The 13806-nt window shown below is 32.9% G+C and overlaps 3 protein-coding genes across 3 annotated transcripts; 1 reads left to right on the forward strand and 2 right to left on the reverse strand.

The window, feature by feature from the left end:
* Nucleotides 1-1450: 1450 nt before the first annotated feature.
* Nucleotides 1451-5705, reverse strand: LOC123909847. The gene is made up of 6 exons (XM_045960772.1): nucleotides 5507-5705; nucleotides 5165-5270; nucleotides 3582-3626; nucleotides 3384-3492; nucleotides 2429-2756; nucleotides 1451-1880 (listed from the first exon to the last, which is right to left on the reverse strand). The coding sequence occupies exons 1-6, from the start codon at nucleotides 5552-5554 to the stop codon at nucleotides 1674-1676; spliced, it is 843 nt and encodes a 280-aa protein (XP_045816728.1). The 5' UTR covers nucleotides 5555-5705; the 3' UTR covers nucleotides 1451-1673.
* Nucleotides 5706-6724: 1019 nt separating this feature from the next.
* On the forward strand, nucleotides 6725-9660 carry LOC123908228 (pentatricopeptide repeat-containing protein At4g14820). Its single transcript, XM_045958800.1, has 2 exons — nucleotides 6725-7411; nucleotides 8006-9660. The coding sequence occupies exons 1-2, from the start codon at nucleotides 6807-6809 to the stop codon at nucleotides 9597-9599; spliced, it is 2199 nt and encodes a 732-aa protein (XP_045814756.1). The 5' UTR covers nucleotides 6725-6806; the 3' UTR covers nucleotides 9600-9660.
* Nucleotides 9661-11026: 1366 nt separating this feature from the next.
* LOC123908229 lies at nucleotides 11027-11985 on the reverse strand. Its single transcript, XM_045958801.1, has one exon. The coding sequence runs from the start codon at nucleotides 11585-11587 to the stop codon at nucleotides 11249-11251; it is 339 nt and encodes a 112-aa protein (XP_045814757.1). The 5' UTR covers nucleotides 11588-11985; the 3' UTR covers nucleotides 11027-11248.
* Between the last annotated feature and the right edge of the window lie 1821 nt (nucleotides 11986-13806).

The following is a 13806-nucleotide window of genomic DNA, read 5'->3' on the forward strand; positions in this document are numbered from 1 at the left end:
AATTCAAAACACCTCTGAAAGATTGCTCCAGTGTGTTATGGATTTGAGAGACCCAAACGTCGTTTAGTAGACAGCGAGTGGTTTGAAAGTCTCGGGATGACAAAAATAAAAATAGGAAAATAGGTTTGCCTTGGGTCTCCGTAACAAATGGTCCATTTATTGATGCCGCTACTCGGGCTCAAACCGAGATGTTCTAGCACTGCTTCCAAAGAGCAGTGTGTCCGCCAATTTCACCATAGCGACTTACTCGAAATCCGAGTGTGGTGGTGTGGTCAACTACTAATTTTACTTTTGTTATTACCAAAAAACTACTAGTTTACTTCTGTCAAAAAAAAAAAAACTACAAGTTTACTTTTGAGCTAAAAAATGAAACCATCCAAATTTATTATGAATACATATGCCAAAACTTGTAAACTCTTTTTTTTTTTTTTTCCTTCAAAACTTGTCTTTCTTTGATCAATGAAAAATTCAGCATCAAGTACATTGCTTCTGATTTGACATGTAAAAACAAAGAAGGAAGGTGATATGATTCTTCCTGGAAACAAAACAAAAGGCATCATAAACAATTTTTTTTTGTCTCTGGAAGCAAATGTTACAAGCTACATTCTAATGTAGTAATGTCGTGCAATGCAAGTTGTTGACTCTCGTACACAGGTGTTGTCTCTCAGACGTAACACAAAGGGAAAAACAAAACAACAAAGAAGTACAAGATTGTTCCCTTTGTGTTTGATTATAAAGGGAGTATATTTAGTTTGAACCAACTCAAATGAGTTTTTTTTGTATAACAATTGAATTTTAATCATACTACAATTATGATTTGGTTCATCTAAAATGAGTAGTTAATAAAGTTGAAATAATCAATTATTGATATTGAAATTACTAATTATTTATTATAAATGTGCATATAATATCAACCGTTATTTGTTTATCAACGGTTAGTATTATACACCTTACTCTCTAAAATGATTTCCATAAAATTGTACCAAAAATAAAATAAAATGATTTCCATAAAAAAACTCTCTAAAACGAATTACTAAATCTAGAGGAACTAGATCACTAGGATTATACACGCTATAATCTTAGTGATCTAATTACGCCATGATGGGCTGGCCAAAATATTAACTTGGTTCCCTTTGTAGTTACGCAAGGAGGATGACCAGTTTACGCAAAAACAAATGAAAATATATGCCAAATCTACCGGCTTAATTGATCACAGTGACTTGCAGGAAACATGATGTCTTTTGAAGAGACTATCCACCTTATCTTTGCTACCACCATTGCCGAAATTATGCATAGCTAATATGCCATCTAAACCTTGAATTTTGAGGCCTATGCAGTATGAACAGGACAGTGAGTGTGAGTGGTACTACTGGTTCTGTAGTAATAAAAACGCCCGAGAAAAAGTAAATGCTGACACATACAATTTCTGGCTCGTGAAAAGCATAAAGAATTCAAACAAAGTCATATTCATAATAATCTGTGTCATATCTTCAAATATCATGTTGTGTAAAGTGAAAAAACTTCAAATATCATATTATTAAGGCACTAGGGACCCTTTTCCGTTCTGTAATACAGTTCGCAGAAATGGATCAGACCTGAATGTTGCTAAGAAAATGAAAGCACGCATTTTACATAAGCCTTACACATCAACTTCGGCAAAAGTTGGGTGGCATTCAAACAGCTGCTGCATGAACCGAGTTCGACAGGTCATCAAGATCACGCATCCGACGCCTACGGTGATGTCTTCTATGGCTTCGATGATGTGTTGCTGATGGTTTGTTTGTGGTATTGGGATGAAAAATCTCCTCCACTGGAGCACCATAACCAAAAAGACAATCAAGAGGATCTGCCTCTGATATGATATCAGGACCAGAATATATCTGCAACAAAGTATGTTTAAAAAGGTATCATGCTTAAACCAAAAACTATCCTACAAAAGAAATTCCATTGTAATTCACAATTTGATTACAATTGAGCATGCAACGGAGGTACAGTGATTTTTTATAGCTTAGTTTAAAGTACAATATAATTTGTGGTATACACAAACAAGTTATAAAAACATTCATTAAAAAGCTTGTCAGTGATATGTCTGTCATTCACATTACCACTGCAAAAGAGGAGTCAGCTTGCCCAAGATTAACATTCTAATACTCTATTTACTTAATTCAATACTAGAAAATCAAATTAACTCATAAGTCATAATTCATTAATTAATTGACTGAAAAAGAAATATTTTCAATTACCATCTTATGCAATTGCCTTTGTGCATAAAACACTAGTATTTCTACTTTGTACTCATTTAAAAAGTAATTTAGTTTGTCCTTCATTGTGAGAATAATAATGCTTGTTTAAAAAGTAATTTAGTTTTGTTCTTCATTGTGAGAATACTAATGCAAGAGCAAGTATAGGCAACACTGAGAATACTTACAAATTTTTGCTTGGTCGCACGAGTTGTTCTTTTACCGTCGGTGATATTTTCAGACTTGCCTGGGGAATTTTCAAAGGAATCAGAATACCCTTGGGATTTATCATAGGAATCATTGTGAGAGTTGCCTTGTGATTTATCATGAGAGTCATTATATGAGTCATGATCCTGTGCCCTGTTTCCATTGATTGCATTATCGCTAAAAAAATTACGGTATCGCCATCTTAATTTAGGAGTATTAGAGGTTGAGTCGTCATATATCCTTTCCGAATAAAAATGCTTAGATATAAGATTCATCAGCGAAGGATCATTCTGGTACTTCGTCACCATTCTGTCATTTAATAACAATAAAAATACACTGAGTGAGAATGTAATGAAATAAAATCTTATGTAAAATGATTAGCAGATAGTAGGGGAGAGAGAGAGAGAGAGAGATGCATTTTCTCTCCCTTTATCACCCCCATTTTTTTCCCAGACTAGGAATGTAGTCAGTGATAAAGCAAGGTACACAATTTAAAGGGTGCATGGACAATTCCAACAAATTCAGGGTTATTTGGGTGCATATATAAGATGGAGATGGGGGAGAGAGATCACAAGATTTTGCAATCGTACCAGTAAAATCACAATTTTTACGACATTGGCTTCCCCACAACAATGTTGTTTGAACTAATAAATTTTGCAATTCAAATGGATTTAACAACCATGATATTCTCAATTCACCTCAAATAACTGTCTAGGCATCTACTAAGAAAGAATAAATATTTCCTCACTTAAATATTACTCCAATATACACTCTATATTTCTCATAAATTATGTTTCTCTTAATCATTTCAAACTTATGAATGAGCATTGTTATAATGTGTACTCGGGAATGTCAGAGAATATCATAGTAATTGGAGCTTATTGCACAAACGAAAAGTGTTCATCAAGTGCAAGCAATTGAGATGAGAAGACAAACATATTTGCCAACTCCTTCTGTAATATACTGCCATCCAGTGTAAGAATGTGATCTGCACAAGAGAACAAGGATCTGCTAAATATCCACAGTCCACAAAAAGCACCAGCTCCTGCAAAATGATAAAACAACAGACATGAAGAATGGAGAGAGGCCTTGGTAGATGATGTACAGATAAGGAAAACACATAATTTCGCTCACCTGCTGCAATGTTTACTCGAAATGGTTTACTGAGTTTCCTAGTTGCTGCAATAAAGGAATAATGATTATCAGCATGGAAGAAAACTCACAACAAAGGAAAAGAAATCAACAATGTGGTGTCTGGAATAATGATAACCTGTTGTAACTACAGTAGAATAAAAAAATGTTATAAAATTCTTACTGCTCATATAGCTCTAAAATCACGAGTAAGATAATGATATCATCATGATGTTATAGTAATACAAGAAAGAAAGATGAATCATTAATAGCTGAGTTAACTTCACTATCATTAGAAGTATGTCATCTGTCTGTTGCCCGGCCATCAACAAAAAAGTAATATTTCAATGACTTCAAACAAATATAGAGAGGTTGTATTTTAAATCCATAAATGAATGGTATTTTCTGGAAAAATGCAACACTGTGTATATCTTCATTAGCTTGAAAATATCCACATACAATTTTTTATACAAAAACAGAGTTAAGTGTTAACACGTGATTGTTCTGAAAATAAAATTGTAAGAAGCAGTAGAACACTAGCAATTATGTTGAAAGTATCATTGTTAGAAGTTTTATATCTGTGTGTTCGTCTTTTGTTTGACTTATTGAAAACATTGGTTGAATGATATTTTGACAGGTCATAGACTATCCATCTTGTGAGCAACGAATATTGGACACACATGGTAAGTGTGCTTGAATAATGTAGCATATAGTTGAATGAATCCGTGATGGGTGGAACAATTATAACTTACCATGAAAATGCATGGTTTGGTGCCTTATGACAATTCATAAAAGAACTGGTAGAAAATTTGCAATCCTACATGAAATAGTATCCTTCTCCACTTTCACTATAAATATATGTCTTGAGACACTTGGCAATAACATGAGAGAAATCTTAATGTGATTGCATCTACCCCATCTAAAATTGGTAAAGAAAGTGAGGAAGATCATATCCTATTATCATTAGCATTTAAGAGAACCAAACCAAATTAAAGTGAATGAATTCAACATTTAAATATTATTTTCCCTTCTTTTGTTCATTTTATATTGTGTTCTAAATTCATGCAACTAAGTGTTCAAGATGTAAGTGTATGGTTCATATTGATTGTGTTATTGTCATGATGTGCAGTAGTACATTCCAACATATGACATCAGAGCATTTCTTTATTTCTTACAATCATGACTTCAGAAGATACAATATTTTTGTAGAGAATGATAAATGAATGCTTATTATTGATAAATTTTTAACATCGAGACTTTATGGATCTGTTTGGCAAAAAATAACAGATAGCGGGTAAGCTAGCCTAGCTTATTAAATCTGTAGTGTTTGGTAAATTTAGCAGTTGAACAAGCTTATAAATATGAAATTACATAAAAAACAAACCCCCCGAAAACCCTCCCCTCGCAAAGCCCTCCATTCTTTCCACTTCATTGTTCCTTCTTTTCAAAGCCATCCACTCCTAAACTACCAAACAGACCCTTAAACTACAATACATTAAAGATACCATGTTCGAAAAGCAACAAAATTTGATGCATAAAAATAGTATTCATCGTAAACGAGCATTAAAGAAACAAAAATGACAAACCTGCATATACAACAGCACCCCCAAAAAGTGAACTAACAGTGAAATTCCTCACAGCTTTAGATTTGCATGATTGAAGAATATTTACTTCCTGAGGTGTCAATTTTGCCTACAAACAGAAAATTAAAATTAACCTTCACAATACATACACATTAAGTTCATGTTCATCCATGATTATAGTCAAATAAGATAAGAATTTGATTCAATTCATAAAAAGTGAAAACTTTTATGTTCAAATTGCTAACGGAAATTGAAATTGAGAAATGATGGAAAGTATAGTAGTAAAATTCTGAATCAAATGTTATAGATAAACGATGATTTTGGAATTGGAATGAAATTTTGAACCTTTTTGGAAATGAGAAGTTGTTCGAGATCGAACAATGCTTCGCCCATTACGTTCACTTTGCTACACTTGCTTCTCTATGAAATTGGAACAATCGCTAATTAGGTCAATTTGCTCTTCTTTCAACATCAAAAAAAAAAAAAAAAAAAACTCAATTTGCTCTATAAACAAGATTTTTTAAAGCCGAATATAGGGGGTGCATAGTTAAGAATTAAGATTTTCAAAAGAAATAAAAATCATTTTTTATGTTTTAATATTATTAATGAATTTGGTTCAAATGTTGTTGTTTATGTTTTAATATTATGCTAGTGTTTAAAGTGTGTTTTTTTTTTTAGTGTTTTTTCAAAAATAATTTTGGATTATTTCTACTAGCGGTCAAATGATCCGTATTTTCTATTCTTCTAACTTATGTTAAAGTTATTTTAAATTTTTTATACATTTATTTTTGTAAGAATAATTGATTTTTGGAAAACAACAAATTAATTCACATAGACGTTGAATTAAATGTAGAAAACCATTAAGTGAAAATGCGGACATATCTTTAGACGGACTATCTTGCATTATTCATACATTAGCAGAATAGAAAGAACAGACAAAATATCATGTATCTGTCTATCCACACTTTTTATTTTTCTAACTCGGGAGTAGAAGTATTGTCTTATAAAAAAAAAAATATAATACTTTTAATAGACACATTCATATTTGTCTTCATCTTTAAATTCTTTGTCATCTATCATGTTCTTCGAGTCAAACTTAAATATCACGTTAGTTTGTTTGCGGTCACCAAACATGTAACATATAAGAGGATTACAACTTCCACTTTAAACAATTGAAATATAGGAGAGTGTCACTGGTATTGGTATTGTAACTCTAATATAGCCACCATCCTCCTCGCGTAGCTATTTGGAGCTCAAGCCTCCACTTGTATTCTTTTATCATATTAGCTTGTAGGTCCGAACTCCATAGACGAACAACATCGTCGTTACTTGTTAGGATTAACGAATAGAGTGCTGAATAAATCTTCAATACAACTTAACATATCTAGATACAAATTTCATACTGTATTTAGTCATAACTGGTGATTTGTGATTGAACGGTCTAAATTTATATCTTAATTTTATATTATAAAATAATCTCAACCGTCAATTAAAAATCGGCCGCACATCGCAACACACCCTAGTAGTAACAAAAGGATGGTAACTTTTGATATTTGAACTTGACTACTACTAGAAGCAACAACATCGTAGTTTCCGATTCATATCATATCTCTTTCTTCCTCAGACCTTAGCCGAGTGACAAACAATGGCTATGGACATGGCTATGGCAACCATATCCCACACACACACACGTTTAACAACCCATCATCAACTATTAACAGCACTTTCATCATCCACAACACTTTCTCACCTCAAACAAATCCACACACAAATTCTTCACTACAACTCCAACAACAATGAACACTCAAACAACACCCTCCTTTCAAAACTAGTTCTTTCTATTTGCACCCTCTCTTCTTCCTCTTCAAGCCTCCATTACGCTCTCTCTGTTTTCTCCCAAATTCCAAACCCACAGACCCATCTCTCCAACAAACTCCTTCGTCATCTCTCTCGCAGCCCTTTTCCAGAAAAGACCCTTTTCCTTTATCAGAAGCTTAGAACAATTGATGCATCCACTCTTGATCGTTTTAGTTTTCCGCCATTGTTGAAAGCTGTTTCTAAAGTTTGCGCTTTTAATCATGGTTTGGAGATTCATGGCCTTGCTTCAAAGCTTGGATTAGTTTCTGACCCGTTTATTGAAACCGGCTTAATTGCAATGTATGCCTCGTGTCGCCGTATCATGGATGCACGGTTACTGTTTGATAAAATGTCTCATCCGGATGCTATAGCTTGGAATACCATCATTGATGGGTATGCTATATTTAATATTTGCCTTTTAAGAGTTTGTTTGGATTAGCTTATTTGAGTTTATATAGTGATACAAATACTTGTGAGAATAGTATTTAGAAGAGCTTATAGAAACAACTTATGACATGTCCTTAAACTGTTTTCGGCTTATTTCTATAAGTTGTCCAGGATAACTTATGAAAACGGCTAATTACTCGTGTAAAAACAATTTTACTTTGTTTTATTTTTTGTTATAGAGATAGTTTATGCACAAGTACTTATATTATAACTGATTATGCTATAAACACTTAGGGCCTGTTTGGATTTGCCTTATTTTTGAGCTTATGAAAATAGATTATGCAAATAAATAAACTTTTACATTAATTCATAAGTTTTTACTAACAAAAATTGTATTTTTATAAATTGTTTTCTCATAAAATACCTTGAAAAGCTTATAATAATACATAAAAGCTTATTTATTTGCATAAGTTTTTTGAACAAGCTCAAAAATAAGTCAATCCAAACGGGCCCTTAATTAAGTTGGTTATCCAAACATAGCCTTAATACTTACGAGCATTCTAATTGGTACTTTTGTGATTAATATTTTTTTTGAACCAGGTACTGCCAGAATGGTCATTATGATGACGCTTTAAGGCTCTTTGAAGATATGAAGAGCTCTAATATGAAGCCTGATTCTTTTATCCTTTGTACTGTGCTTTCTGCTTGTGGTCATGCTGGGAATTTAAGCTATGGCAGAACAATTCATGAGTTTGTGAAGGATAAAGGTCTTGCTATTGACTCGCATTTACAAAGTGCTCTCATTAACATGTATGCAAATTGTGGTGCAATGGAGTTGGCTAGGGAAATATATGACGGACTTTCGTTGAAAAATATGATTGTTTCTACTGCGATGCTTTCTGGTTATGCAAAACTTGGAATGGTTAAGGGTGCTCGTTTCATATTTGACCAAATGGTTGAAAAGGACTTGGTGTGTTGGAGTGCCATGATATCTGGTTATGCTGAAAGTGATCTGCCTCAAGAGGCTCTTAAATTGTTCAATGAAATGCTACAGCAGAGAATAGAGCCTGATCATATCACAATGCTGAGTGTCATTTCTGCTTGTTCTCATGTTGGCGCGCTCGTTCAAGCAAAATGGATTCATACATATGCAGATAGAAATGGGTTTGGAAGATCTCTATCTGTTAACAATGCACTGATTGATATGTATGCCAAATGTGGGAACTTGGTCAAGGCAAAAGAGGTGTTTGAGAATATACCGAGAAAAAATGTTATATCGTGGTCCAGTATTATCAATGCATTTGCAATGCATGGAAATGCAGATAGTGCTATAAAACTTTTCCATAGGATGAACGAAGAAAATATTATGCCCAATGATGTTACATTTATAGGTGTCCTTTATGCTTGCAGTCATGCAGGTTTAGTTGAGGAAGGCCAAAAACTATATTCATCCATGATTAATGAGCATGGCATATCTCCCACTCTTGAACACTATGGTTGCATGGTTGACCTGTACTGTAGAGCCAATAATTTGAAAAAAGCTATGGAGCTTATTGAGACAATGCCTTTTACACCGAATATTATCATTTGGGGATCCCTCATGTCTGCTTGTCAAGTTCATGGTGAGGTTGAGTTAGGGGAATTTGCTGCCAAGCGGCTTCTTGAGTTAGAGCCTGATCATGATGGAGCCCTTGTGGTTTTGTCAAACATATACGCCAAAGAAAAAAGGTGGAATGATGTTGGACTGATCAGGAAATCAATGAGTTATAAAGGTATCTCAAAGGAGAAGGCAAGTAGTAGGATTGAAATGAACAATGAGGTACATATGTTTATGATGGCTGATAGATATCATAAACAGTCAGATGAAATATATGAGAAGTTAGATGAGGTAGTCGGTCGATTGAAGTTGGTCGGTTACAAACCGAGCACCTCAGGCATTTTGATTGATTTAGAAGAGGAAGATAAAAAAGATTTGGTTCTGTGGCATAGTGAAAAGTTAGCAGTTTGCTATGGGCTAATTAGTAGGAGGAAAGAATCATGCATTCGTATAGTTAAAAATCTTAGAATATGTGAGGATTGTCACTCTTTCATGAAGTTCGTCTCAAAGGTGTATGAAATAGATATTGTTGTGAGAGATAGGACTAGATTTCACCATTGCAGTGGTGGTAGTTGTTCTTGTAGAGACTACTGGTGATTCATCTGTATTAGTAAATTGAATTATATTGCAGCATCCTCATTTTTGTCATTGTCTTGTACATATCATGGCATGTACTCAAAATTGCTGAAGATTCACCACTACAAATTCGTCTACGTTTTTGGTTTTGATGTGCAACCCTATGAATTTGCTTGGAGGTAGATTGTCTTACTCATTGGAAATTTCGCCACGTTATTTTACAGGTATGCCACACCAATCTTGGAATATTGTTTTGACCAAGAATTTATATAACTTAATGTTAGAAGTTTGAGATCTCACAAAGAGAAATAATGTTCACAAGAATGATGCTAGCAACACACTTTTTTTAATATACACCATCTTTTAAAGATACGAATGTGAATCTTATTAGGTCTAAACCTTGGTCATAGTCAAGAGTTGCCGAGATAATCTTAGATGAGGAGTGTGTAGTTCTTGTCTCATCCATAAACAAGATAGGTGCACCCCAATTGCCAACTTTAGTTTTTTAATCATTTTATTGGCGTGAAGTATCTACTGATTTTGCTGATGAGGAATTTTCTTTAGAAAAATTGATTGACCACCTTTAGCAGGGTCTTCCCTCGTAATCATATTTTTTCATTCAAAAGGCTCGAACCTGAGATTTTGCTTAAGGAATACGAGTTCTAATCCACTCGGAATTGCCAACTATAAACACGTCAGGTGAGTATTTTTCTAACTCAACCCTAAGAAATCGCCCTGTAAGGTAAGAACTACCCTCACATATGTAGGTCATTTCTCATACAATGCGGGACTCTTAATAGTTGATATTTTTTGAATTTGAGTTGGGCCTAACTCAACCTTACAAAACGAGATTATAAGGCGAGGGTTGCCCTCACTTATAAACAGATCTTCAAGTCATCTCTCAACCAATGTGAGACTCTTAATAGATATAATATAAGGGATCAGCGCAAAAAAAAAAGTGTGGAAAATTCAAAGTTGTGAAATGTATTAAATAAATGTTCAGCTTTGTTTATAGATGAGAAGATTTGGCAAGATACTTTTTGTGATAAAATTTTGGCTATTGATTTATGTTGACCCTCCTAATAAAATATAGATCCAACTTGTTTAGTGGGAGAAACTTAAGATCTCACTCACTCAAGGATCTAAAAAACATATATTTTAAGAGTGTGGCTATCATTTGTTATTTGTGGAATACCTGACCTAACAATTAAAATCCATCAAACGTCACTTGACTTACCGAGTACGTTAGCTTCTTTTAGAGAGTGCTGTTCCCAAAAATACCTTTTCAACACAGGGAATAGTCATTACTCATTAAGCATTGTATTTGAATTTTTTGTTCCATTTTGAGCTGAAAATACGGTGTATGTTCTGAATGATTAGAAGTTTTGGGAGATGATGGTTATTGATCTCTTTCATGCAGAAAAGAAATGGGATTCAGTTGGTCTTTCTTGAAAATTAGCTCTCTGTTGCCAAGAAAGGAAACACAAACCATAGAAAGGAAAAAGGAAAAGACAATTAACAGTTGGCGTGAAATAACAGTCCCTATACATATAAGAAGACAAAAAGCATAGCCACAAAAAAAGCTAACTAACATTTATTCCAATCATACCAAAAACAGAGTGATGGTGTGTCCTGTTCCAACATTTCCAATCTCCCCTGTTTTTCTTTCATCAGTAATCACGACCCATTTGAGAAGTTGTGTTTGACCTCGTACTGTGTTTGTTTGATGAGGATAAATCAGTTGACCTTCTCCTAAGTATCTGTCTCATGCCATCAGCAACACAAACTGCTGGATTCGATTTGATCTTTCGACAAAACAACATGTGAGCTTTCATTGCTTCTTCCATTGCAAATGTCTTTTTTCCTCTAATAGCTTCATCTCTAACAGCTTCTGAACACAACCCACATAGCCATTTTCCATCAAATTTTGACTTCACTTCACTGATGTAGTCTTGAGTGCAATCCTCTTTCAAGCCACAACACTCACACTTTGCTGATTCAATTTCCATATCAAAATAAACAGTTCTTATTTTGTCTATGTTGGTAGTTTTATATGAATGAGAGACTATTTGAATGAAGAAGAGGGACAGAATATCACAGCCCACGTGTTAGTTCTTTTGGTTGGATTCTAGGACAATGATAAGTGATGACAGAGAATGGTTTTATTTATATTTGGTATGTTACTGAATTTTCCAAATTAGGATTGATTGTGTTGTTGCTTCAAGCACAAGTAAGTGTTTGTTGTTCAACAAGAGCTTTTATGGTGTTTGGGATGTGAGAGAGAAAGAGTGCAATTATGCAAATGTAAGTAGGGAAGAGTGCAATAATTTCATCCATGTTCTAAGGTACGTGGGGGCTGTGGATAATAAGACGAGGTTTGTTGGAGGGGCCTTCTTTTTGGCCCTCCTTACCATCCAATGCCCAAATTGTAGTCAAATACTACTACTATGTCATTTTTATAAGAAACAATAATAAATAGGCCATTTTTTTAGTTTCTAATTATTAAAACATCAATCAATTTTGAGAATATTAATCACTAGATTTATGAAACTTTTTAATTACTAGATGTTTTAGTACTAACTTAAGAAAATAACATTATAATGTGGTTTGATTGAATGTATGTATAAAAATGTTTTGCACTTTTATACACTTCTATTTATGTTACTTAGAATTTACTAAGTAGATGTATTTAATGAATATTGTAGGTTACTTTGAAATAAAGAAAAATACATATACATAATATTAAATTATTAATTATGTAGTATGAGGTATTTTCATTTGTTTTTACCTTTCCAACAAATGACAAATCTACTTTATTAAACTGAGACAAAGCACGTGTTTAATGGTACATAATTGTTGTAGATATTTATTGATCTATGCTCTTAGTTTTTTTTTTTTGGTTAGGTAGATTGATGGTTAGAAATTTCACCCTTAAGGTGATAAGTGGAGTGTCCGGGGTTTGAACCCTAACCCCTGCATATAAAATGCAATATCCTTATTAATTGAACTAAGTTCACGGGGATGATCTATGCTCTTAGTTAAAGTGTCTTTAAGCTTTGTATTTGACTTTTTAGTTGACTATGATTTTCTAAATTTCTTATCCTGGTTTTTGTCTAGACTCCAATGTTAAAGAAATAAAGAAGAGAAGACTATGAGAAACTCCTATGACATTGCATCATATGCAGGTCTTGTTCATTTGGTTAGCTTAATTAATTATGTTCTATCAATGTTGACTAACATAATGATTTTTTTTTTTATAATGGCGATGGTTCATGCGCATTAACTTAGTAATGTAAGGCAGTCCCAATCATAATCAATAAAAAGCTTAAAGCATAATTGATTACACAGCTAGGTCCCCCAGCTAGATTATTTTTCCAATTGATCAAATGTATGTAAATTTTAATCTTTTTCTTTTTGTATGGTCTTTTTCTTAATTATTATAGATAGTGCTTATTATTCATAGTCATTATGAGAATATTAGTGAATCATCAAAGTTTTATGACAAAATTCATAAAGATAGTAGTTTTGAATCTGGAAATACTATAGCTCTTTTCTTGACGTTTCTCCACTGATTGATGACAGAACAGAACCATACATATTTATCAGTCACCAACCAAAATTATTTCAATACGACAAGGAGTGCAAATAGTGTATGTGTGAAGAAAGAAAGAAAGAACCATATTTTCATACAAAAAAACATTATTGATATCATATTCACTTCATCTTTACAAAATTAAGCTAGAAATAGGCATTCTATAAATTAATTGGTAGCTGATATTCATATTACGTGGTTTAATATAAATTATCAATATGTTTAGCAGTTCTTTATATAAATATTTTTTTTAATGGAATTTTTATATGTTTTTTTAAAGTTAATTTTTTATACAATTATTGAAACCCGTTTTTACTTCTTTTTTTTATAAAAATAATTAGTAAAATTATGAATACTTCGTTTTGTGTTCCAAAAAGTAGTTTATAAATTTATTAATTTGTTTGAAGGAAAGATTTATTAATTGTTATTATTCCTCTTGTCTTGATTAAAGCTATACTCTAATGGCAAATATAAAAGACATTATGACAAAAGCTAAATTAAAGTGTAAAAACTATTTTAAAAGTTGTTTTTTTAGGCTTAATTGAAGTTTTTGTCCCCATATTTTCATCATTTTGTAGATTTAGTTCCCCATTTTAAAATGTGACAGTTTTGGTCCCATGTCAAATAAGTCTATGT

The sequence above is a fragment of the Trifolium pratense genome, linkage group LG2 (genome assembly GCF_020283565.1).
Source record: "Trifolium pratense cultivar HEN17-A07 linkage group LG2, ARS_RC_1.1, whole genome shotgun sequence".
NCBI classification, from domain to species: Eukaryota; Viridiplantae; Streptophyta; class Magnoliopsida; order Fabales; family Fabaceae; genus Trifolium; species Trifolium pratense.